The following is a 27,404-nucleotide window of genomic DNA, read 5'->3' as shown; positions in this document are numbered from 1 at the left end:
AGTCTGCTTCTCCCTCTCACCCTACCCCCACCCCTAGTGTTATAAAACATTTCCACCAGGCTGGTCTAATAGTGGCAAAGAGCCTCAGGGCAAAGGCAAAAATAAAATACAAGAATTAGGAAAGGATAAGTTTTTGAATATTTATTTCTTTTGTTTTTAATATTAAATCTCTATAACTGTTAATAATGACTATGCTTACCAAATGTCTCTCCAAATTCCTGAAAATGTATCCTTTGGTTTTCAGGAGCCAGTGCAGGTCATTGTAAACAGACCCCAGGCACCCTACTTAACTTGTTCAGCTATTCTGAAGATAGATGTCTGCACTCTTTTTCAAGTTTTGGCTATTATCAATAAAACTGCTATAAACATTTGTGTAAAATTCTTTTGCATGGATGTATGTTTTCATCTCTCTTTGGCAGATACCAGCAATTTATTAGATGACAGGATAGGTGTGTGTTTAATTTTTTAAGAAACATGGGACGCCTGGGTGGCTCAGTTGGTTGGACGACTGCCTTTGCTCAGGTCATGGTCCCGGAGTCCCGGGATCGAGTCCCACATCGGGCTCCCAGCTCCATGGGGAGTCTGCTTCGCTCTCTGACTCGCTCATGCTCTCTCTCACTGTCTCTCTCTCAAATAAATAAATAAAATCTTAAAAAAAAAAAAAAAAGAAACAACCAGACCCTTTCCCAAAATATTATACCATTCCTAATATATATAGGGATTTATTTATATTTATTCCTATTATATATAGGGATGATAAATCCCTATATATATTGGATTTTTATTTTTTATAATTTAATTTTAGAATATGTAATACATTCATGTATTTCAAAAGAAAAAGAAACCTTGAAAATTATTCTTCTCACCCCTCCCACATTTGTTCAGGACCCACTCTGTCCCTGGCCTCATTACAGGTAATCAGAACTATTAGTTTCTTGGATTTTAGAAGTTAATTATGTATTTTTTTCAAGATTTTATTTACTTATTTTTGAGAGAGCGCACAAGCAGGAAGGGCAGAGAGAGAGGGAGAGAGAGTCTTACACCACACTTGGAGCCTGATGGGGGCTCAATCCCAGGACACTGAGATCATGCCCTGAACCAAAACCAAGAGTCTGACGCTTAACCAACTGTACCACCCAGGCACCCCAGAAATTATATCTGTATTTATACACAAGCAAATACTAATATATCTTTTCATTTACCCTTTTTATACAATGTACTTTAACACAGTTGTATTAGTTGACTAGCACTGCCATAACAAATACCTCAGACAAAACAGCTTGGACAACAAAAATTTATGTTCTCCCAGTTTTGGAGGCTGGAAGTCCAAGATCATGATGCCAGCAGGGTTAGATTCTCCTGCAGATGTCTTTCTCCATGGCTTGTGGATGATCACCTTCTCATTGTGTCCTCACATGGCTTTCCAGTAATCTGTGTTGTTTGTGTCCTAATCCCCTCTTCTTCTTATAAAGACATAAATCAGATTGGATTAGGGCCCACCCCATTGACCTCATTTTAACCTAAGTATTCCTTTAAAGGCCCTATCTGCAAATACAGATTCTGAGGTACTGGGAGTTAGGGCTTCCACATATGAATTAAAGGTGGGGGAACACAATTTAGCCTATAAGAACAGTTCTATCCTTTGTTCACTTACCAGTTGCCCTTGATGATATTCCCATTTCAGTATACAGAAAGGTTGCTTATTTGTTTATTCAGTTAGAGAGTAATTTACTGTACGAATCCGGTCAGTAAACAGTCCCCTATTGATGGACACTAGGGTCGGAAAGTTTTTCCGGCGAGATAAACACAACACCAGGCAAAGTGGGTGCAAGGCAAGATTTATTAAAAACACTCTCCAGCGAAGTTTCAGGGCTCAGGAGAAGGGGAACCAGGAAAGTTGCACCAGGAGGAGGTGGGCACCCTCGGGCAAGGTTCCAGGACCCTGGAAAGCAAAGTGGCAGAAGTCGTGCCCAAGGCAGGGAGAAGGGGGGTTTTAAGGGGCCTCCAGGGGAGTTCAGGGGTCTTTTGGCAAGTTTCCCTTATTTGGATATTTCTCCTGCTGGCCGGGGTCCCATTGGTCCACAGGATCCTGGGGCGGGAGGGTTTTCAGATTCCTGCTTGGGTCTTTGTTCTCCTGTCCGAGCTCAGGTTTTGTGGCGGGGACTTTCGGCATCTTAAGTAGCCCTTTCTTTCTGCCAGCCCAACCAGTGTTGTTTCCAATATTTTGCTACTCACAATGTTGCAATAAGTAAGCTTGCACCTACTTCATATAAATGCCAGAGAACATCTCTCTAGACACATTCCCAGAGGTGGAATTGTTGGGTCAAATGTTTTGTGTATACTTGTCATGATGCATCATCAAATAGTCCCTTCTCCAGTACAGCAATGTGCCTGCTTCTCCACACTACATCAGCAGAGTGTATTATCAATTTCTTTGATGTTTGCCAATCAAATAGGAGGGAAATGCTATATCAAAGAGTTTTAACTTGCATTTTTCTCTTAATGAGTAAGATTGAATTTTTTATATGATTAAGAGCCATTTACTTTTTTTCTGTGAACTCTCCTCACTGTTTGTTTTTTTTTTTTCCCCCCGAAGATTTTCTTAATTTATTTGACAGAGAGAAAGAACACACAAGCAAGGGAGTGGCAGAGGGAGAGGGAGAGGGAGAAGCAGGCTCTTGGCTGAGCAAGGAGACTGAGGCGGGGCTCGATCGGAGGATGCTGGGATCATGAGCTGAGCTGAAGGCAGCCGCTTAACTGACTGAGCCACCCAGGGGCCCCTTTCCTCATTGTTCTTTATTGGCTTGTAGTACTTTATACTAACTTCTAAAATTCCTTTATTCTATTAGCCTTTTGTCTATCACAATTGTTGGAACTATTTATTCCTTGTTAATATCTGTCTTTTGCATATGTTCATGGTGATTTTTGCCAAACTAACGTTTTTCATTGTCATGGCTTCTGGATTTTGAGCAGGAGTTAGAAAGGCCTTCTTTAGGTCACCTGGGTGACTTATTTGGTTAAGTGTCTGCCTTCCATTCAGATCATGATCCTGGTGTCCTGGAATTGAACCCAACATCAAGCTCTCTGCTCAGCAGGGAGTCGGCTTCTCCCTCTGCCCCTCTCCCCTGCTCAAACTTGCTAGTTCTTGCTTTCTCTTAAATAAATAAATAAATATTTTTAAAAAAGACCTTCTTTACCCCAAAATTAAAAAGGATTTTCCCCATGTTTTCTTCTTGTCCTTTTATGATTCCACTGTTATACATTCGTATCTTTTTTTGATTTGGATTTCACTCTGGTATGATGTAAGGTATGGAACCAACTTTATATTTTTTCAGATGGCTATATTTTTGTCCTAATGCCATTTATTGAATTATCCATCTTTTCCTTGGTGATTTCCCAAAATTATTTGGGTGTATTTCTGAATTTTCTGTTTTCATTGGTCTGTCTATTCATGTATCAGAGACACACTGCTTTATTTATTGAGGCTTTTTTTTTTAAAAAGTATTTATTTATTTATTTGAGAGAGAGAGGGCATATGAGCAGGGTAGAGGGAAGGGAAGAGGAAGATGCAGACTCTCCACTGAGTGGGGAGCCTGATGCAGGGTTCAATCCCAGGACCCTGGGATCACAACCTGAGCCAAAAGCAGATGTTTAACTGACTGAGCCACCCAAGTGCTCCTTATTGAGGCTTTTTTTTTTTTTTTAAGATTTTATTTATTTGAGGGAGAGAGATAGCCAGAGCAAGAGCAGGGGTCAAAGGGTAGAGGGAGAAAGAGAAGCAGACTCCCCACTGAGCAGAGAGGACTCAGGGCTCTATTTCAGAGTCCAGGGATCAGGACCTCAGCTGAATGGTGGCAGATGCTTAACCAACTGAGCCACCCAAGCACCCCACTGAGGCTTTCAAATATGTTTTCTTATCTAGTAGCCAGCCACCACCCTATAACTCTTTGTTTTCAAAGTTTTCCTGGCCAATTCTTTCGATTCTTTCTGATATTTTCCCATATGTAAATCAGAATCAGTTCATCTAGTTAAAAATAATTGTTGGTGTTTCATAGGAATTTTATTTAAATTTATAAATTAATTTAGGAAGCATTGACATCTTTTTGATGTTAAATCTACTCATCCAAGAACATGATGTTTTTCACCATGTGTTTAAGTGTTTTGTGCCATTCAGGGATTATTTAAAGTTTTATTCACATAGATCTTGTTAAATTCTTATAAAAGTTTATTTCTAGTTATTACATTGTTATATTTATATATTCCTTGTATAATATTGATCTTTTGCATAATTTCATTGTATTTTCCAACTGGTTGTTAACTAGATGCATGATAGCTATATATATATATTTATATATATATGTATATATATATACATATATATGTACACTTTTCCAGTTTGCTGAATTATTTTGTTTGTGTAGTTTTTCAGACAATTCCATCTGTTTTTGACCTGATGGATATGTGGGAAATAAAATTCTGTAGTGTCAAGAGACCAAGATTTTGGGTTTGTTATTACTAGAACATTTCCTAGCTATCCTGACAGATAAAAGTGATTAAAAAAAGAAAAAAAAGACACTCAACACACAAGTATATTAGGGTAAAATTCTGTGGGGGCAGTGAAATAGAAACAGTCAAGGAGAAAATGGAACAATTAAAATTTTTGTTATATAATTTACTCATGTATTTTTAAAATGGAAAAAGGTGGGGATTGAAGAGCTATAGTGTTTATATTCTGGGTATTTTATTTTATTTTATTTTAAGATTTTATTTATTTATTTGACAGACAGAGATCACAAGTAAGCAGAGAGGCAGGCAGAGAGAGATGAGGAAGCAGGCTCCCCACTGAGTAGAGAGCCGGATGTGGGGCTCGATCCCAGGACCCTGGGATCATGACCTGAGCCAAAGGCAGAGGTTTTAACCCACTGAGCCACCCATGCACCCCTTAATGGGTATTTTTAAAGAGTAACATCATTTTATTTAAAACTGTCAAGATTTAGGGCTCCTGACGGGCTCAGTTAGTGGAGCATGCTACTCTTAATCTTGGACTTGTAAGTTCAGCCCCAAGTTGGGTGTAGAGATTACTAAAAAATAAAATCTTCAGAAGCACCTGGGTGGCTCAGTCAGTTAAGCAGCCAACTCTTGATTTGGGCTAAGGCCATGATCTGGGCTTTCTGGGATCCAGCTCAGTTCAGCAGGGACTCTACTGGAGGATGTTTCTTCCTCTCCCTCTGCCCCTCCTCCCACCCCCCCACCAATAAAAAAAACTTGAAAAAAAAAAAAAAAAAAGAAAAAGAAAAAGAAAAAAAGTCCACATTTACACCTTGCCAGAAATCTTGTCCTTTGCAACCTCTTTAACCTACACTGAATTCTTGCAGATGTGCCAGATAAAGAGTCTTTAGAAGCTGTATGTACTGAATGTCTCTCCATAGGTAAACTGCCTGGGCTCTTTGTGCTGAGTACAGGCCCTTGCTTTCTCCAGGCCCTTCTGAAGGACCCATCCCAGCCTGCATCACAGGATTCCTCCACCTCTTTTCAAGGCAGACTGACTCAGCTCAAGCAGGGAATCTGTGGGTCCTACTAATGTCACACAAGGTTGTTCTGGGAAAACCAAATCCGAGGACTTCCCTTTAAGAACATGCACTCTGGGCGCGCCTGGGTGCCTCAGTGGGTTAAGCTTTTGCCTTCAGCTCAGCTCATGGTCCCAGGGTTGTGGGATGGAGCCCTCCATCAGGCTCTCTGTTCAGCGGGGAACCTGCTCGCCCCCCTTCCCCCCACCCGGCCTCTCTGCCTACTTGTGATCTTTGTCAAATAAATTAAAACAAAACAAAACCAAACAAAACACTCTGAAGCCAGATGCTGGGGTTTGAATGCGAGTGGGTTTCCTAATAGCGTGAATGCTTATCAGCTTGCATCTTAATTCCCTCGTTTGCAAAATGATTTATTACGGATATTACATGACCTAATGAATGCGGAGCTTTGGAAATAGTGATTGGCAGAGTGAGCGTAGTGTCGGTGCTGGCAGCCTCTACCTGGTGCTCTGGGGCATGCGAGTGTCCCAGCGATATTCCAGTCCGGACCCCTGTGCCACTTGGTGGGATAACACTTCGACTGCCCGCCACTACACTAGCCCTGGCTGGGGGGGTGCTGAGCCTTGCCCTCAGTTGTCACCATCGAGCATCACAGCCAGGACCGGGTCACACACCCCCACCGCACCTTTGCGTCTTCATTTACACAAAGGTTCCTGCAGTACGGTAGCTGTTTTAATACAAAATCGAAGACATATTTCTCATAAAAAATCTTAGTAAAACTCTATATTCCAATATGTGCCTCCCACGCTGCATTAGAAGGGCAAAAGCAGGGTGAGGAAAAACTCCATCTGAGTAGCTATTCCGAAAAGCGCACACGGACGTCCGCGTGGGCGCGGGCGCCGCCGCCGCGGGTTACTCTCCCACCCGCACGCGGTGCCCTAGGGTAGACGGACCAGCCTTGGGTCGCACGCTAACCAGCTCCAGAAACTCTCCATCCGGGGGCCTCTCAGACGCCGGCGGGAGCGCGCACGCCACTACCCTAGTCTGAGCGGAGTCTTCCAGTCACGTGCCAGCGCGCCCTCGCAGCGGCGCGCACCAGGCGGAAGTGAGGTCGGTGGCTCGTTGGCTGCGCAGCGTCGGCTGGTAGCGCGGGCTGCGGAGAGGCGGGCCAGGCGAAGCAGGGCGACTGGAAGCGCGGGCCGGGGAGGCGGCGGCGGCGACCGGGGACTTCGAGGCTCAGCCCCCGCATCGGAGCACTCCTCTGCGGCGCTCGCCTCTCGCCAAGCCCCACCGCCGAGCCCGCCCCGGGCCGGCGTGCGCTGGTCACTGAGGCCCAGGCCGCCGCCGCCGCCGCCGTCGCGGCGCGGTGAGTGCGGGCGGGCGGGCGCCCCCGGGTGGGGGCGGGGCGGAGGGGCGACGCGGCGCCCTCTTGGGCCCCCGACTGCGCGCGAGCCGGGGCGGCGGGCTCGGGGGGCGGCGCTGCCCGGCCGGAAGTGCGGCGCTTTGTGCGGCCGGCCTGGGGCGGCGCCAAGGCGCCAAGGTCGGGCCCGCGGCTAGGGGTTGTCTGGCGCCGGGTTCGGGGTCCGGCCTGTCGGCCCCTGGGCCGAACCTCGGCTGTGCTTTGCCGGGTGGGGTAAACCAGGGAGCTGGGAGCCCAAGGGAGGCGGAGCTGGGCGCGGACTCGCGCACGGGCAGGTGCGGTGTGGGCGGCGGGGGAGGGGGGTGCTGCCCAGGTGGCCCGTGAGAGGTGGAGTCAGTGCACAAGAATGTTCCCTTGGCCTTATTAAGGTCCGACTCAGATCCGGTCAGGAAAACGTATGAAAAAATGAGAAGCAGCAGGGTGTTGTTTTCTGTAACTTAGATTTAGGATTCTTACGGTTGTAATCATTTCGATGTGTAAACTATTCACTTTGTCTGCCCACGAAGTGAAAATTATTCCATTTGCCTGCCAGAAGCTTAGTGTTCGCCCTCCGGCTTGAAAGGCTTTTAATGATTTCTTCAGAAAGAACGTTTCGTGGCCCAATCTGGGTTAACTTTGAAAAGAAGGTGTACTTTTGCAACCTGTCAACAAACGGTATTTTTCTTTCATAATATATGTAAATGCATGTAATGGATTGTATGAGTTATTGTTTCACTCAAGTCATACATAAAAATATTTTGGAGAGTTTTTGCCTGCAGGAAGAATTTTGTCTTGTTCCCACACCTTAAATTCTCAAGTCATCCTTGTGTAATTTGAGATTTTCTCAAATATTACATGAAAATGTTTAAAAGTTTTTGCTGTGGATAATAATAGGGACACACTTTGCAAATTTGTTAAGTAAAGTAGTGTACTATTTTTGCTGACATCCAGTTGGATAACTTCAAGTTCTCTTTTTTAATGCCAAAGCTAGTGTGTGCATATTGTGAAGGTTTTTTTTGTTTTGTTTTGTTTTGTTTTTTCCTTCAGATTAATAAAGCTAGCTTGCTTTGGTTGGGGTGTTTGCATGTTTCTTATGTTTAGTTGTGTTTGTGACTAAATGGAAGCTGAGGATTGTTAGAGGTCTCCGAAGGCCTTCTGAGTTGGAGACAGCTGGCGGCCTGTGCGTTCTGCCTGGTGTTCTTGGGCAGCAGTCTCTAGAAATGCTGAGCAGGTAGCAGCATCCCCTCTTCCTGGTTCCTGTCCTTGTAAATAGTGGGAAGATTGGGTTGTGCCTGTGAGGCAAGTGCCTGCATCTCAGGAGGAAGCACCATCTGCTGCTGTTGCTATTATTGCCCCCTGCCTTTTTATCAGGCCATGATATATTTGTTAGGATATTGATTATTCTGCTCTACACCTGCCTTTCAACTCATTTTCATTTTGAGTTTAGAATTGTGATACCAAAATCATTGGAATTTTTGAACACCAGGAAAATTAGTATAATGCCACAGAGGTAGAGGATTAGAATTGAAAAAAAATTAAGTGGATTTTAAAAAAAGATATTATTTATTTATTAGAGAGAGAGAGGGAACACAAGCGGGGGCGGGGAGTGGGAGCAGTAGAAGCAGGCTTTCCACTGAGCAGAGTGTCTGATGCAGGGCTTAGATGCTTAACTCAGTATGCTCACTCAGGTGCCTGAAATTTAAGTGCATTTTAAATATCTTAACTTTTTATAGGTTCTGTAGAAAAAAATATATATATATATATTTAAAGTAGGCTCCACGGGGCACCTAGGTAGCTCAGTTGGTTAAGCAACTGCCTTTGGCTCAGGTCATGGTCCCAGGGTCCTAGGATAGAGCCTGATGTCAGGCTCCTTACTCAGTAGGGAGCTTCTCCCTCTGCCTGCTACTTTGCCTGCTTGTGCTTTATCTCTCTCTGTCAAATGAATAAATAAAATTAAAGTAGGCTCTGCAGCCAGTGTGGAGACTAGCATGGGGCTTGAACCTACAACCCTGAGGTAAAGGCCCAAACTGAAATCAAGAATTGGAGTCTTAACAGACTGAGCCATCCAGGACCCTTATAGGTATAGGTTCTGTAGTTTAAAGGGAAATTTTTGTCCACCAAACTTGTCTCACTTAAACAGCTTCTTTTCCAATATCAGTTGAAACACCTGTAAGAACAGTGGTACACCAGTGTGATAAAGTAATAGTTACTTTTTCATGTCTGCTTTCCACTCTACATCTCTGTCTTTGGAGTCTGACCAGTCCTGTGAGAAATACATGAATTTCTCCCAGTAGGTTGCAAACCTCAATAGTGAAGGGAGACTTTGAGGGAGTTGAGAAGAACTTTGTCGTCTTATATGCTCTTCTTTATAATATCAAACATTGCTGAGAATTTCCAGTGTTGTGCTAAAGGGTATATCTTGTATATTAATATTAGTCTCTGAGAGAAATAAAATTTAACCCTCTTGAAATTAGTTTTGTTGGTATGAAATACTATTTAAAAGGCCTTCAAAGTTTTATAATTTCTGTTGTGTGTGGGAACTTTCTTTAGATCATGGAATCTTTTGAAACTAGAGAAAATAATACAGTGATGGGTCTTAAATGTATCTTTGATAATTACTGGATTTTCAAATTCAAGAATTTTTGCTGTCATCTTTTTTAAAGGTAAATCTGAGATTGGGTTTCCTGGTGCAGGTGTCAGACCACCCATAGGTATTCTGACAGTTGAGACATTCCACATGGGTTTAAAAAAAAAAAAAAAAGTGGTACCTTCTGGATCCAGTGTTGGAATTGGAGTCTTTGGTCCTCAGTAAATCAGACTGGAAAATTGGTTTCTGGGTTGCCAATGGCACTAGGATAGGAGGCAGAATGATGATGATGTGTTTTTTTCTTTATTTTTTTTGTTACGCAAACTTGAAATGAGTAACAATACCATATGCAGGCATAACCCAATACCTCAGCATAACAATCATTAGTATTTTACTGTAGTTTTCCTTTTTTGTAAGAATACTTAGAGACATCATTTCTTTTTTTTTTTTTGTAGTGTATGCCTCAGCATATACTTCTGAAAAATCTTGTCTTTATGTAACCAAAATGCTATGACCATACCTAGCAAAATGAATACCATTTGATACTTAGCCCATATTCACTTGTGTCCCCAAATCCTTTAAATATCTTCTTACAGTTTTTTCAATCTAAACCAAAATCCAAACAAAACTACGTAGTGGTTTTAATGTCTAAATCTATTTTAATCTAGAACTGCCCTCCCTGCCTTCCCACCACCCCCATCCCCACCAGGTTTCAGACCATTGACTTACTGAAAAAAACTGGGTTACTTGTCCTCTAAGATGCCCCATCTTTTGGTTGTGTCTGATTGCTTCATGGTGTTATTGATCCTATTCCTCCAACTTCTTTTTCTGTAAACTAGACTGAGCCACCCAGGCACCCCTATAGGTATAGGTTCTATAATTTAAAAGGAAATTTTTGTCTACCAAAAATGCATTAGATAGGATTCATTAGATTTATATTGTAATGTTTTTGTAGTAGTACCTTAGGTGATGCAGAGTAATTCTGTCATATGAGCATGCATTTAATGTTAAATAGTTTGATTTCTTGGGGCACCTGGGTGGCTCAGTAGGTTAAGCCTCTGCCTTCAGCTCAGGTCATGATCCCAGGGTCCTGGGATCGAGCCCCACATCGGGCTCTCTGCTCTGCAGGGAGCCTGCTTCCTCCTCTCTCTCTGCCTGCCTCTGTGCCTACTTGTGATCTCTTGTCAGATAAATAAAGAAACAAATCTTTAAAAAAAAAATGGTTTGTTTTCTGGAAATGTTAAGATTGTCCACTGGGTTCTGCTTTCATAGTCACTAATCAATAAATATATGATGTTTCAACTATTCTGAGTTATATTTTATTTTTTTTATTTAATTATTTTTTAAAAGATTATTTGACAGGCAGAGTTATATTTTAAATAAATGTCTCAGCTTCATTTTTTTTTTTTTTTTAAGTAAGCTCTATACCCATATGGGACTTGAACTCAACTATCCTGAGATGAAGAGTCACATGCTCAACTTCATATTTATTGCTGTGAAAAGTTATATTTCTATCACATAGTTCTTCAAAAACATTCAGAAGATACATATAAGCTGTCTGAGTGCCTAGCACTGGTGAAAAACAGAAAGCTGAACAAAGTATTTTTCTCTGCTCTTGAGGCTTAGAATCTTGGGGTATTCTTATTATTTGAACAAGTAACCTAAGAAGCTTTTTTTTTGGACATTAGTTCACAGACTTTTTTTTTTTTTTTTAAGATTTTATTTATTTATTTATTTGACAGAGAGCTCACAAGTAGACAGAGAGGCAGCAGAGAGAGGGGGAAGCAGGCTCCCCGCCGAGCAGAGAGCTCGACACGGGACTCAATCCCAGGACCCCGAGATCACGACCTGAGCCAAAAGCAGGGGCCCAACCCACGGAGCCACCCAGGTGCCCCCACAGACTGTTTTTATATTCCTCAGTCAAGCCCTTTTATTGGATAGGAGAGGGAACCCCGCAACATTTTTCATCAATCTTTTTATATTTTCTTGCCTAATATTTTCAGTTCATTAAGATTTTTCGGTCTTGGGGTGCCTGGGTGGCTCAGTGGGTTGGAGCCTCTACCTTTGGCTCAGATCGTGATCTCGGGGTCCTGGGATCAAGCCCCGCATCTGACTCTCTACTCAGCAGGGAGCCTGCTTTCCACCCCCTCCACCCCCCTGCCTCTCTGCCTACTTGTGATCTCTGTCAAATAAGTAAATTAAAAAAATCTCCAAAAAAAAAAGATTTTTCGGTCTCTTGAGGAAACATTATCCTCTGGGGAGGTAAAAATGCTTTTAGGAAATAAAACCTCTGGGTAGTTTGAAACTTACGGTATTGAGAATCCATAGGCAATTCTGTGTACTTTGTAGTGACAAGCGTATAGTGGAATTGTATTATTGGTTTACACTGAGATCCTTATGGCAGGAGAACCTTGTGTTCAGTGCTTCATTTGGTTGTTTACGATTTTTTGGCTGTATGAATAATAAAAATTCGTGTACAGATTTTTGTGTGGATGTATGTTTTCATTACTCTTAGGTATATTCCAAGGAATAGAATTACCAGGTCACCTGTGTTAGTCTACCATGTTACTAATGAGCTTCATTGCCTACCAGATGTCATCTGCTCAGCCCTACATTTAAGGGTCTACACATGATGGTTCTAAGAAATTAACCTGTGTTTTCATAATCATCTGTGTTAGTTCTCTACAAACCCAATAGCCCCGTATTCCTAAAGTGCATCTTGCATTTTCTCTTCAGTGGCTTCTTGGGATCATACTTGTTCAGAGCTACTACTTTCTATAATCAAGTTTTTCCTGACTGTTCCTCCCCTCACCTGTTGAATTTTTGCTCTCTCAACCTTCAGAACATTTCATTCCTTTATGGTACTTACAGAGGGAATAGAAGCAGCCCTCCCGCTGAGCAGGGAGCCCAATGCAGGGCTTGATCTTAGGATCCAGGGACCATAACCTGAGCCAAAGGCAGAAGCTTAGTAACTGAGCCACCCAGGTGCTCCTCATGTCTTTTGTCTTATAGGCCAGAGTTCTCCAATATAATCTCTATCACCTACTTGTGACTGTTTAAGTTAAAATGTAGTTCCTTAGTTGTGCTAGCCACACTTGAGGTGTTCACTAGCCAGCCATTAGTGGCTACTTTACATGTACAGTTATCATACATTTTCATCTTCACAGAAGGTTCTATTGGACAACACTTTTCTAGATTGTAAACTCCGAAGATTGTGACTTGCTCTTTTTGTGTTCTCTGTGGCCTTTGCATAGTGCTTTGCTTATCTTGAATTCAATTGAGAAAATTAGGTTCTGGCACAGAATAGAGAAACAGAATTTTGAGAATTATATACTTACTCAGCAGATCATAGTTGAACGACAGAGATTAGGGCTTATGCAGTTCTGTTGGAGATCCACCAAGAATAGGTTAAAAGTACAGGGTAATAGGGATTGGCAATTGCCAATTTGTTTATTCTTTTTTTAATGCAGTGCTTGAACTCATGACCCTGAGATTAAAGGTCAGATGCTTAACTGACTGAGCCACCAGGTGCCCCCAGTTTGTTTATTCTATTTTTTTTTTTTTTTTAAGATCTTATTTATTGGAGAGAGGGAGTGTCAGAGATAGAGGAGAGCATGAGTGGGGAGGAGAGGAAGAAGCAGCAGGGAGCCTGCTGAGCAGGGAGCCCAACATGGGGCTCAATCCCAGGACGCTGGGATCATGCCCAGAGCCCAAAGCAGACACGCTTTACCTACCGATTGAGCCACTTAGGCACCTCCCAGTTTGTTTGTTCTTAACTCTGTGGTAAGATATGTAATTGATTCTCCTGCTTGCTTTCTGTGCCGTTCTATCCTTGTGTTCTCTCATCTGTATTGTAGACTGCTGTCCATATGGTAGTCCCTCAGCACATATGACTATTTAATTTAGGTTGAGGCTCAGTTGGAGGACTCTTGATTTCGGGGTCATGAGTTCAAGCCCCACATTGGGTGTAGAGATTACATAATAAATTAATTTTAAAAAATTAAGTTGAAGTCAGATAAAATTTAAAAATCAGATCCTTCACTAGCCATGTTTTTGGGGTGCTCAGTAGTTAACTTTTAGCTAGTGGCTGCCTTATTGGAAGGCACAGATAGAGAGCATCTTCATTGTTGCAGAGAGTACTGTTTGTTAGCACTGATCTAGACTAATCTCTTAGTTGTAATTGTGGATGTCATAGTAACTTTGGCTTAGAAGTTTAAAAAAACAGTTATTTAAGTAAGAATGGCCTAATCACTGATGTTCCTGACTTATTCCTAATTTAGACTAGAACTTGTTACAAAGTCTAGGGATATGACTGGGTATTTTTTTATGTGTACTGAACTTCTTGATTGTGATTATTTTTAAATGAGTCAGGTAAGCTGAGACTTTGAAGTGGTTAATTTTTGCAATATGTTTTTGTAATGGAATTTGATACCTGCAGTGTTTGAATGTGTATATGTTTTTAGAAAGTCAGCAGGTCGGGCACCTGGATGGCTCAGTTGGTTGGGTGTCTGCCTTTGGCTCAGGTCATGATCCAGGGGTCCTAGAGTCGAGTATAAGCAGCAAGCTTGCTTCTCACTCTCTCTCTCTCGCTCGCTCTCATGAATAAATAAAATCTTTTTTAAAAACAAGAAGTCAGGTACTTGCACCTTTTTTGTCCCAGGTACTGTTACTGGTGCTAGAGATACTACAGTAAATAGGAACAAGTCCCTGTTCCTGTCTGCCACAGGCTACTTTCTGGTGGGGGATGTGGTGGGTGAGGCAGACACTAAATAAGTATATATGTGTACATTTTGTTTATTTTTAATTTTATTTATTTTTAAAGTAGGTTCCCATTGTGGAGCTTGAACTTGTGACTGTGAGAGCAAGACCTGAGCTACACAGGCACCCCTCTTTATTTTTAGTTTTAAGTAGACTTTTTTAGAACAGTTTTAGGTTCACAGAAAAAATGAGCAGAAGGCACAGAGTTCCCATGTACCTCTTGCCTGCTATCGCCCTATCCTGTACTGTTTTTATATTTAAATTTAAGATCCCCTTCATCCTTACTACCACCATTCCACACCAGTGAGGAATATAGGTGAGGAATATAGAGTAGTCTTAAACATACTTTCGTAATACATTGGTTGACAGAATTCAGAGGAGCTTGCTGGAGATACTGATGAGAATCATATTTTTCTATTGGGGAAGGGATAAAATGATGCTGGTGGCTGTGCAAGCTCTTGAACTTTTCAGGAAAAATAAAAAGGATGAAAAAACATCAAATGGATTAGTAGAGTTGCTAGACTATAGCTGATTTGTCTCTTAAAACAGATATATATTTAACAAAGGTTATTTAATAAATAGAGAAAAGTATAAAAAGAACACTAAACCTATCCCATCTGGAGATCATCTCTGTTCACATTTTTTTTTATATTCTTCCAGATTTTTTCTGTTTGTGCTAGAAGTGCACATGCCTGTACTACATGTAGGTGCAGATTTAGGATCATACTGCATAATGCAGCATTGTTCTTTTCCTTTTGTCACATATCAGTCATGTTTTTAAACACTTTAAAAAGTATCTGTGTAATATTTCATATTCTGCATAGGTCTGGTTTCCTTAACTATTCTTTGTTACAAGGACATTTAGATCATAACTTTTATTCACTGTTTTAAGCAGGGACATAGAGAACACATTTTCCCTTAGCTTCTGATGGACTGAAGAAGTTGAAAAGATTACAGTATTTAGGTGGGCTTTCATCAGGACTTCTGGCCTGCCTTTTCTGTGTTGGTTGGCAGCAGCATGAAATGCCTTGTTTCTCATCAACTAGAGAAGGGACCCTTGCTGCCTGCTCTTCTGCAAGTGATATTGGAGAAAAACCAGAGAATAAAAGTGCTTGGCTAAATTACTTTTTTTTTCCTTTTTAGTTCTTGAAATCATGAATCCTGTTTATAGCCCTGGTTCTTCCGGAGTTCCCTATGCAAATGCCAAAGGAATTGGTTATCCAGGTAAGCAAGTAAAACTTTGTTTCATTATTGAAGTTAGAACACTTGGTAAATTTCCTTGTTGCTCAGAATGCTTTCAGTTGACAAATGTAGCTCAAAGTGATCTATACAGAGAAGAAAATGTTTTGGGTCATGAAACTGAAAAATCAAGAGCTAGGACTGGCTTTGGTCAAAGCTTGATCTGGTGGCTCCAGCAGTTGGACTAGGATCTAGTTTCTACCTCCTAGGCTCAACTTCACTTCCTCGGGATTGGCTCAGTGTTGGTCACAGGTTGCATGTCTCTCCATTGTGGTCTCTTTGTGGTGTTCAGCAACCACCACCCAGTAGTACCCTAGCTATGAGCCTCTATCTCTACTCTATAGGAAGTCTCCTTGGGGCTTCTTGTTCTCTAATCAGACCGATCCTGGGACGTGTTCTGATTGCACTCTGCTTCCATCCCAGGGCCAGGGAGGGGATTCTACTAATTAATTTAGACCTGAGCCACTTTCCTCCTTATTGGAGTCAGCTAGTAGAACATGGGCTGTGAGGGAGGTGGTAAAGCAAAATTTGGGGGAAAAGGAACTGGTTGTTTGAAAATAGCAAGTGGACATCCTTATTGGTGACATCTAACAAGGAGTAATTATTTGTAATGTTAAAGTTTTATTGTGGATTTTTGCTTTCCGTGCGTTTTAATAACCCACATGGGGAAAGTGAGGCCTTAGGCCCTTGTGAGTCTGGGGTTTGGAGGTGGGACCCCTCATCAACCTGGTTCCTCCAGCAGATGATACTCCCAGGGAAGAGTTAGAGTAAAAAAATCCATTCACTGGCTCCACAAGGCAATTTGTCTCTGCTTGGGCTCTATAGGAAGGGAAGATCTCTCCTAAAACTTTGTACCCAGTCAGGAATGTTGGAGGCTGTACTTTGTATTACTTGTACTTACCTGAGTGGTGGAGGGCAGTCCATAAATTTTAAGAAACGAACATAAAAAGTAGTCTGCAGCCTGCATTACCCCCAGCACCTGAGAGCAGCAAAAGCAGATCTGCTGTGGAGGCACATGTTCTCATTCCAGGTTGTGTGGGTTTCCCGCAAAATTATTATAAAACATGTGACTTCTTTATCACATAAGAGTTACCAGTCATGACCAATTTCAGGAATAGAATATCAGATACCACATCATACAAGTTTAGAGTAATTGAAGATCTAGAAGAAATAAGACTCTAAGAGGGGAACAAGACACTGGGGGAAAAGAGAATGAACTGGAATTTAAAGAAATGAAAAAGCAAATCATTTGAACAAAATTCAGGTTAAATTGTAGGTAAAACACTGCTAAATGGGAGAACAGGGCTGCAGAATAAGGGAAGAGGGGGCAGTAGGAGACCAGTTAAGAAATCGAGATGTCAGAAGAATTGGGGAGAATTAAGTGCTCCAGAAGGACTGAATAGAGAGACAGAAGAGGAGTGACAGAATTTTCCAGAATAATGTAGTAGTGAGACCTGTTGTCTTTAAATTATCAAGACAGTTTAAACAGAACGCCAGGTAGCTTCCTGGGAATCCTGAGTGGATCTAGAGCAAGGGAAATAGGCAGAACTCAATGGTATTAGTTTTACCTGATAGTTTAATAAATCAGTGACTGTCATACTCCAGTTCTATGCAGGTTGTCTAAATTTTGTTCCAGTTCTTTGATTGGTCAGAAGCAGGGTTGACAAACTTTACATAAAGGTCCAGGTGTAGTATATATTTCAGGCTTTGTGGGCCATAGTGTCTCTGTTGCAACTCCTCAGTTCTGCTTTTCCAGAACTGAAGCAGCTGTAGATAATACTGTGTGTGTGTATTAACATTGAAAATAACCTCAGTAAGTTGATTTTTTTTTCCCCCAAAGTGCAATAGTAGTGACTTTTCAAATACTTTTTTTTCTGCTCCCTTCTCTCTTGGGACTCCATTTATAGGTATGTTAAACCATTTTACTCTATCTCACATCTATTGCATCCTTTTTTGTATTTTACATTATTTTCTTCTGTGAGTTTTAATGTGGATATTTTGCACTGATCTGCTTCCATTTCACCAACCCTGCTAATTTTTCTTTGATTTGCTAAAAAACCCATTTATTGAATCTTTTCATCTACTCCATTTTTTTCCTCCAACATACTAAGTTATTTTAAAGACTTGGTTGAAGGCTGTCTGTGAATTACATGTGGGTTTGTTTCTATTGTCAATTTGTCTTTTTCTTTTGTTTTTCAGTTATGCAGTTCTGTCTCTTGTCATGCCTAGTGTTTTTTCATTGAATGTAATATACAGTATATTAAAAATTGTGGCTCCAGTTGATGCCTTCCCTTTGAGGTAGATAGCATGCTGATTAACTTTTTTTTTTAACTGAGCTTTTTTGAGGTATGATTGACAAGTAAAAATTATATATATTTAGGTTGTACAGTATGTTTTTTTGTTTTGTTTTTAAGAGATATTTGTCAGAGAGCAAGCATAAGCAGGGGGAGCAGAGCAATAGGTAGGGGAAGAAGCACGCTCCCCACTGAGCAGGGAGCCAGATGTGGGACTCAGTCCCAGGATCATGATCTGAGCTGAAGGCAGACACTTAATTGCTGAGACAGCCGGGTGTCCCAGTATATTTTTTTTGTTTTTTTGTTTTTTTTTTAAGGTGTATGTGATGATTTAATATATGTATACACTGTGAAATGATTACCACAATTGAGTATACTCAAATACTGTCAAATTTGGGAATTAGAATTTCAGTACATAAATTTTGAAGGAGACACAAATACTCAGTTCATATCATGCCCTCACTGCAATTGGTAATGGACACTGAGATGAAATTAGAGTAGTAGGCATTTTTGGGGAACATTTGTGAAAGGTCTAATGAAGAGGATGCAGAATCAGGTAGTGGGGAGCCTCAGGACTGTGCTACACATTGCTGAATTCTCAGCTCATGGGGGAGCTGTGAGGGAAGAACTGGAAGTTAAAGAAGGCCCTCATTAGGTAGAAGTGGCCTTTGGAGGCGCTGCTGCCAGAGGCTGGCAATCCATGTACTGCTCGTGGCTGAATAACGGCTTCTTTTCTGGAATGGAGATTCAGGTGGTGGAGATGTTCACTTTGCTTTGTCAACTCAGTATATCCTAGAAATCATTCCATGTCCGTTTACAAAGGTTTGCCTTGTTCTATTTTTATTTTGCAGAGTACTGCTGTGTCACCTGCATCTTGTGGGGTTTCCATAGTTAGATTCAACCAATTCTTGGGTAGATGTATTGTTTGAAGTATTTTGATATTCCTGTAATATTACAGCATATGTTGATTGTGGAAGTTATCTTCAGAGTGGGTTCCTTGAGATGGGATTGCTGGGTGAGAGTGTAAATGCATACTTAATTTTTTTTTTTAAAGATTTCATTTATTTATTTGACAGAGAGAGATCACAAGTAGGCAGAGAGGCAGGCAGAGAGAGAGAGAGAGAGAGAGGAGGAAGCAGGCTCCCCGCTGAGCAGAGAGCCCGATGTGGGGATCAATCCCAGGACCCTGGGATCATGACCTGAGCCGAAGGCAGAGGCTTCAACACACTGAGCCACCCAGGTGCCCCACATATGTAATTTTTAAGATGCTTCTGATTTTTCCTCCATAGTATTTTTACTGTTTTGTATTCCTACCAGAAGTGTGTGAGGCGATGGTTTCCCCACAGTCTTGCCAACAAAGTGTGTTTTCAGCTTTTGGGAGTTTTACCAGTCTCATGTTAGAAATGGGATAGATGTAGTGATAGTTAGCAATTCTGTCCAGATCTCTACTGAATTTTTTTCTTTTTTTTTTTTAGTTTTAAGAATTATTTGTATTATTAAATTTTCATATTTTGTATAGTATTTTTTTGTTAATGTAATTTGCAAGTATTTTTTCTTAGTTTATTTTTTTTTTACTTAGCATATGGTATCTTTTGCTCTGAAGTTTTTATTTTCATGAAGTAATGAATCTCATAAAAGTGGTTAGATTTGGGGTCACTTACAGTCTTTTACAAGAGGGAAGTCTGGGCAGGATAGTTTCTAGCATTCCAGTGTTTCTGTCCCAGAAGGGAGCTAGACCAGATGTTGAAGGAAACAGTCCATAGTACTTGCAGTGAGGGGCATTTATAGGAACATGGTGGTGTTGCCAGAAAGATTGACAGGGATAGGAAGGAACAGTGCTTCTCAACTTTGATGATTGGAGCCCTGCAGGTTGGAATTTTCTAGAAAAATGAAGAAACAGAAGATGCTACAACCAGGACCAGTTAAAACAGTGTTTGTGGGGTTCCAGGGAGGTAGTTCTTTCAGGGGTTTCCATGTGGGGGTTTTGTATGGCCAAGGTGGAAGGTCAACTGTGCAGGGGTTCTGGGTCAGTGTGGTAGTGTATGTGTGGGATATGGTGGTGTGTGAGGGTGGTATACTTCTATGCGTAGGAATAGAAAAAACATTTAAAACATCCTGTCCTGTTTTTGGTGGTTAATTATGCTGTTTTAAATACTTGTTATGTGGCTTTTCTCTTTCATTTTAGAGCATGTTTAACTCACTGTTAGAAGGTGAAGATGGGAAGGGCCCAGCAAACATAATAATAGTGTTCCAGGAACTCTTAGACACGAGACAAGTACAGAAGCAGACAATGCTGATGGAGGATTTATTGGTAGACTTTGTGGAGAGTTGAGGTCATTTGGATTTTGTGGGAATTGTTGGAGAAGTCTCTAAGATATGATCTAGGTCAATAGTATTTTAAACTTTGTTTTTTAACAATGAAACCTTAGAAAAGATTTGTAAGTGGTTCCTTAGTACTAAGATGAGTTACAGCATCTCCCAGGGTGAGTTTCAGGCAGGCTCCAGAGCCTGCTTATCCTCCTGCTGCTCACAGTTGAGGCTTCTAAGGAAATGCTTAGGATTCATTGAACACAGATTGAAAACCACCTTCCTGGTCTTTTAAAAAAAGCCATCTTAGGTCCGTGGAATCAAGTGGACTCTGTCCTTGATGTCCAAAATAAGGGAATCTGATGAGCATTTGATCCCCTCAAACTGTTTTCTAAGTAGGGGCGCCTGGGTGGCTCAGTGGGTTAAGCCGCTGCCTTCGGCTCAGGTCATGATCTCAGGGTCCTGGGATCGAGTCCCGCATCGGGCTCTCTGCTCAGCAGGGAGCCTGCTTCCTCCTCTCTCTGTCTGCCTCTCTGCCTACTTGTGATCTCTGTCTGTCCAATAAATAAATAAAATCTTTTAAAAAAAAAAAAACTGTTTTCTAAGTAATTGGACAAACAGGAAAATGATAATCTAGGAAGGAAACTCCAAATAGCTTCTATTGAGGTAGGGGAGGATCAGTTTTGAGAAAGAAGAAAGCAGCTCTGAAGCAGAGGATTTGTATATGAAGTGAGAACTGGGCACTTGCAAGTAGGGATTCCTTGGGGGCAGTGGGAGTGAACTTCTGTCCTTGTCCTTGGAAGAGACCCGTGGAAACTACAGGACAGCTGGAGCAGGAGGTGCAGCAGTGCAAGGGCATCCAACCTGTGCTGGAGACTGCAGGAATTCCTGTAAGGCACTTTATCCAAAATCTTTATAAATGACATTCAGATCCACAAAGATTACCTTTGGAATTCTACTCTGAACTCTACTCAGTTTTCTCCTTTATGTTATCCTACTACCCTTATGTTTTTTTCACTTTGGTTACTCAACCACCACAATGCCTTAGATATCCCTGGGAGACACTTTTCTCTGAGTCTCAACAGTGTCTTTCATTTGAAGTCTGCCTTTCCATTTCAACTTTATTTACAGGTGAGGGGAAAGAGGGATGGAGAAGTTAACACCTTTTTACAACTAGTTTGTGACAATAGTAAAAACTAAGAAATGTGGGTCATCTTTGTTGGTTCTTTGCCCTGAATATAAGGAAGTAGATTTTAATGGTCCAGCTGTCACTTGAATGGAGCATTTTGAACTGTGAACCAGATAGGTTCACCCAGATAGGTCTAGGGAACCTTACAGGGGTCCTTAGGCTCTCAGGAGGCCAAAAACAGGTAATTGTGGCCCCTTTGCTTGTGGATGCCTGGTAGCCAGGATTTTGACTATAATGCTGTCTTATTTGATGTTTTTATTGTAGACACATTTGATGTTTTTGTTTTATGGTTGCTTATGGTTTAGTGTTACTAAGCAGTCTCATTTATATTAATAAAGATTAGGTTGCTTGCAAGTGGTTTGTGAAATTGGATTTTTCCCATTTCCGTGTGTCGGTGTGCCAGTTAACAGCTCTCTCATCACACAGTTTCCTAGCATTCTTACTACTGTTGCCAAGTAATAAATTTTGTGATGAAAATTAGGAGTTTCCTGACTTCAGCTTAGTTTTGTTTTTTTTGTTTTATTCTGTTTTTTGGCATTCTGACTCAGTTTTCTGCTAAATTTTTTCAATTGCCTTTACTTACAGGTTTAAAAGACTTAATTATGTTTGTGTCCCATTCCAGGTTTTTTTGAAGATTTTATTTATGTATTTGACAGACAGAGATCACAAGTAGGCAGAGAGGCAGGCAGAGAGAAGGGAAGCAGGCTCCCTGCTGAGCAGAGAGCCCGATGTGGGGCTCGATCCCAGGACCCTGGGATCATGACCTGAGCCGAAGGCAGAGGCTTTAACCCACTGAGCCACCCAGGCGCCCCCCATTCCAATTTTTTAAAATTTAAATTCAAGTTAGTTATCCTATGGTATATTATTAGTTTCAGGGTAGAGTTTAGTGACTCATTGGTTGCAAAAAAACACCCAGTGCTCATTACATCACCCGCCCTCCTCATTGCCCATCACCCAGTTACCCCACCCTCCCACGCACATCCCCTCCAGCAACCTTCAGTTTGTTCCCTATAGTTAAGAGGCTCTTATGGTTTGCCTCTCTCTGTTTTTATCTTATTTTATTTTTCCTTTGTTTCCCTTTATGTTCATCTGTTTTGTTTCTTAATTCTACATGTGAATGAAATCATGTGGTGTTTGTCTTTCTCTGGCTGACTTACTTCCCTTAGCATAATACCAGCTACAACGTTCCATGCACATTGTTGCAAATGGTAAGATTTCATTCTTTTTTATGGCTCAGTACTATTCCGTTGTGTATATATACCACATCCTTATCCATTCATCTGTAAATGGACATGTGTGACCCATTCCAGTTCTGAGGAAAGGAGAAAACTAGTGACAAACTGTTGGGCTCCTTCAGTCAGTCTGGAGTTTGATGAAAAGGTAAGAACGACTGGGTCTTTAGGAGCCATGGTTGTAAAATTATGTTACTCCTTCAGGTAGTGATATCCCATTGTTCTGTTTTTCTCCAGCTGGTTTCCCCATGGGCTATGCAGCTGCAGCTCCTGCCTACTCCCCCAACATGTACCCTGGAGCGAATCCTACCTTCCAGACAGGTATGCAGCATATGTGTGCTGGCTGACATAAGTGCTTTGTCCGTGTGGCTTAGGGGAATGTAAAGTGGGTGGGTTTTGAGAAGTGTGGTTATAGAATTAGGATTTGGGTTGAATTGATTTCTTGGTTTGTAAGTTCAGCCTTGTTGATGAATATGATAAAAACTTTTATTCTTACTGCGTGTAAAACTTTAGACACTGCATTTCTGATGTTCTTCCATAACAGATCTTTATTCTAATCATATGTCTTTATAGGTAACTAGTGCCAGGGCATATATGCATGAAACAGTGTTGATTACTAGAAACTAAAGATCATTTTGCCTAGTTAATAGGTGGAATTTCCATGTTGCTAATATTTTTAGAGATGACTGATTTCTCTCCAGTGTTTTAGCACTCTGGTTATAGTTTTACTATTTTTTCTTTCAAGTGTAGTTAATAATGTTACGTTAGTTTTGGGTGTACAACACAGTGATCCTACAAATGTTCTTTATGTTGTTCTTACCACAAGTGTAGCTACCATCTGTCACCTGACGACCCTATTAAAGTACCATTGACTATGTTCTCTACACTGTCCCTTTTATAGTTTTAAAACAAAGTCTTATTTCATATGCATGAAATTATAAAAATTATAAAAATAATTTTTAGATTTTAGAAATCAGTGATACAGTTCAAAGTTAACTTGGTTTGGGTCTGAAGTTTGTAAAGGGGGTGATGCTTTTCTTTGTGAGCTTGTACTCTGGTGTGGGCTTGTTCCAGGGTTCACTCACCTGGACTTTGTGATTCTCCTGCAGCAGTGGTGGTCCACAGTGACCTGAAGTCTTGGCCTCATAGATCTGCTGGCGTGCTTCACTTTTTTCACCTTAGAACCCCTAGCCTCACATAGTTAACTTTGATGGAAAAGGAGATAAGAGTAGTGTCCCTTCCCTGAATTCTCCCTGTTCTGCTAATCATAAGATTCTTCTGTGACTCTTCTGTCCTTACTCCTGTTTCTATTCCTACTCTGACTGCATTTGTTCAGCTTATAGCTCACACCCAGACAAAGACCTTGGCTTGCTCATCCTGCTCCCAGGCTTTTCTCCTTTGATTCATGTTCCCTGCTTGCTTATACCAGAGTAATGTTCTCAGATGAAGGTTTCCTCTGACTATAAAGGCAAGACTCTCAACTTTAAATCTCTGGTTCTTTGCCACATTGGCCTGTTCTTTCCAAAATGGTTTTTGTTTTGTGTTTTTGCTAGCTTTTACTAATGTTTTTTCTCTCCCACCTGGCGGAGAGTACCTGCTACTTTGTTGCCTATGTTTTGGGATCAATTAAGGAAATCCCTTCCCTGGTATCAGCAATATTATTTTACTACTCACTGGATTCCTTAACAGCTAAATGGCACCACCCATCTCCTTTTGTAAAACTTCTCAGGTTTAATTTCTTTAAAGTAGTTCTCCTGAGGCTTAGATGACATAGAGTAAATTATACATGTTTAAAGTGTATAGTTTGATAATTTTTGATATAATGTATATCACTCTCACAGTTGGGAGTGAATATAACTCACTAAAAGTTTTGTTTTCACCTTTGTGATTTCTACCAGGATCCTGAAAATCACTGATCGGTTTTCTCTCCTATAGATTGCCTTATTTTCTAAAATTTTGTATAAATGAATCATATGGACTGCTTTGGACTGTATATATACCAGTCTTTGGACTGCTTTCATTCAATGTAATTAACATCCATGTTGTAGTGTTTATCAGTAATTGGTTCCTTTTTATTGTTGGATTCCATTGTTTGGGAATACCACAGTTTGCTTACCCATTTTCCAGTTAACGTATGGTTTATTTGCAGTTTGGGGTTGTTAAAGATGAAACTGCTGTGAATATCTCTGTACAAGTCTGTATAGATATATACTTCGTTTCTCTTGAGTAAATACAAAGGAGGAGAACGGCTGGTTCTCAAGGCAAGTGAATATTTAACTTTGTAAAAAATTGCCAAACTGTCTTCCAAAATGGTTGTACTGTTTTCTGGTCCCATCCACAGAGTATGAGAGTTCCAGTTCCTTTACCTCCTTGTCAACACTTGGTATAGTTGTTCTGTTTAATTTTAGCCATTTGAACTTACCTAATGACTAATAATGTTGAGCATCTTTTCATGTGCTTATTTGCTACCTGTAACGTCTTTGGTTAAGTGTGTACATCTTTATTGTATGTCAGTTTTTGAGTTTGTCTTCTTATTTTTCCGTTTGAGACTTGTTTTACAGGTATATGATTTGCAGCTATTTTCTCCTAGTTTGTGGTTTTTTTCATTCTTTTAACAGTGTCTTTAAAAGAGCAGGAGTTTGTATTTTTTAATTTATTCTATATTTTTATAAGATTATTTGTAAGTAAACTCTACACCCAGCATAGGGCTTGAACTTACAACTCTAAGATCAGGAGTGATTTGCTCTACCACCTGAGCCAGCCAGGCGCCCCAAGAGCAAGAGTTTTTAAATTTAATGGTTTTCACATTATTGTTTTGTTTATTTATGGGTCGTGTGTTTGGTGTCATTTCTAACCCAAATCGCAAAGATGTTCTCCTGTTTTCTTCTAGAAGTTTTATAATTTTAGATTTTACATTTAAGTCTGTTGCCCTTTTTGGTTTAGTTTTTGTATATGATGGGAGGAATTCAATTGAAGTTCATTTTTTTGGTTGAGAATTGGTACTTATCATGTTGCAGACCACCATAAAATGGCACATTCTAGAATTTTCCATAGTAGTTCATTTGTATTCCTTTTCTTCTTGGAGTACACAGGTTAACAGAATTGTACTGAAAAGCAGGGTACTGGGTTGGCAAGTCAGCTAAGCATCCAACTTTTGGTTTGGGCTCAGGTTGTGATCTCAGGATTGTGGGATCAAGCCCTGCATCAGGCTCTGTGCTCAGCACAGGATCTGCTTGTGATTCTCTACCCTCCTGTGTTCTGCTGTCCTCCCTTACACATGCTCACATGTTCTCTCTCTCTCTCTCTTTCTCTCTCTCTCAAGTAAATGCTCTCCCAAGAGGAAGCTTGGGGTTTTTAGGTCTGGTTAGCTTCCTACTTTGGGGCACCTCAGGCCAACCTGAAGAACTGATGTCATCCATCTTCTCTTTGGGAGATGGGTCCTTTCTTGCTACTTTCCCAAGACTGCTCAGCAGCTGCTGCTGTAACCAAGAAGCTAGGGCAGGCAGGTGGGAGCAATAGGATTTTGGGGGATTGTGGCTGCCAAGAGGGCCAGCCTTGTTCAAAGGGGCATCTGCTGATAGATGGCAGAGAGAGTTGTCAACTGTGAGACTGCTGGCCCAGGATTGTCAAAACCCTCTGATTTTTAGGGAAAGCTGATAATAAAGATGTATGTGAAATTTGTAAATGACAAGCTGAGAATAAAAAATAATCTGGGAAGAGGGTGGGGATAAGATGTATATAAAATTTGCAAATGAGAAAATGAGAGCACTTTGAAGGTTCCACCAACGTCCCCAGTTCTTTTAGCCATCTGATTTGAGCCACAGCTGTGCTCCCCATCTTTTTCTGGGATCTTTTCAATGTTTCATATTGTGAATTTTAAAATTTTCCTTTTTAATGGGCCTTTCATTTTTCTGATGAGCAAGTCAGAGTTGTTACTATAAAAAAGTTAAAAAGTTTGTCTCCATTTCTGCTGCTTTCTCAATCTGCCTTCTGGTTCAGCACCAGATTTGTGGACAAAGCTGGTATGGTATGTTCGTGAAGGTTAGCTTTTAAGGTACTTTGGCAATGTCCATGAACACACCACTCTTCTAAGTGTGACACAGAACCTTGTGATGAGATGTCATGTCTTTTGCTGAAAGATTCCATTACTCTGATGGAGGTATCTTTCATTTCATCCTCATGAACAAGCGTAATAGGATGAGTACCTATTCAGCCAGAGTTGGCTGTCTCCTTTTGGAATCTACAATCTGTTGGAAAGAGTTTGGGGTGTGGAGTTTGCTAGATGTGGCTCAAATCGTGGCTGTGTCACTCCTGGGTAAGTTATTTTATTTCATTTTTGGCATTTGTATAATGAATTAACATATCCCCCTGGCTCTGTTATTGAGAATGCTGGCAGGCAGCATGCACACAGTCAGGCTTCCATGGTCCTGAGGCTGCACATTCAGGCTTCTTTCTCTTCTACTCTTACTTACGGTCTCTATAGTAATATTTACAATTATCATCTGAAGTCCTCAAGAAAACATTCAGTTCTTTGTAGTAAATTATTTAAGAAGTGACTTAAACACTACATTAACATGCTTTTGAGGGTGGGTATTTATAAAATTCCAGTTAACATACAGTGTAATACCAGTTTCAGGTGTAGAATTTAGTGATTCATCACCTACATACAATACCCAGTGCTTGGACGCAAGTGCCTTCCTTCAGACTCATGAACTATTGAACCTATCCCCCTTACCCACGGCATACCTTTTAAAGGGAGAAAATGTTGCTAAGAGTGATAAAATAGCCTTGGTTTTTGCCATGCAGGGCTGAATGGAGAATAAATTGGGGAAGATTTGAATTATGTCCGTGAAGTAAGATCCCAGGTTTGT

The 27,404-nt window shown here is 40.9% G+C and overlaps 1 protein-coding gene across 2 annotated transcripts in view; it reads left to right on the top strand.

Moving 5' to 3' along the window:
- Positions 1-6,616: 6,616 nt before the first annotated feature.
- Positions 6,617-27,404, top strand: part of FAM168B (family with sequence similarity 168 member B) — a 43,124-nt gene continuing 22,336 nt past the window's right edge. Inside the window, exons 1-3 of one of the 2 annotated variants that reach the window (XM_059394516.1) lie at positions 6,617-6,894; positions 15,416-15,496; positions 22,771-22,854. In XM_059394516.1, coding sequence (XP_059250499.1) covers positions 15,427-15,496; positions 22,771-22,854 — 154 coding nt within the window. In that variant the 5' untranslated portion in view covers positions 6,617-6,894; positions 15,416-15,426. Of the gene's footprint in view, positions 6,895-7,080; positions 7,224-15,415; positions 15,497-22,770; positions 22,855-27,404 lie in introns of those variants that run through there. The other variant, XM_059394517.1, reaches the window with a different exon arrangement.

The sequence above is a fragment of the Mustela nigripes genome, chromosome 3, assembly GCF_022355385.1.
Source record: "Mustela nigripes isolate SB6536 chromosome 3, MUSNIG.SB6536, whole genome shotgun sequence".
In the NCBI taxonomy this organism is placed as follows: Eukaryota; Metazoa; Chordata; class Mammalia; order Carnivora; family Mustelidae; genus Mustela; species Mustela nigripes.
Note: the sequence above shows the minus strand (reverse complement) of the source record. Positions and strands in the feature narration are given on the sequence as shown.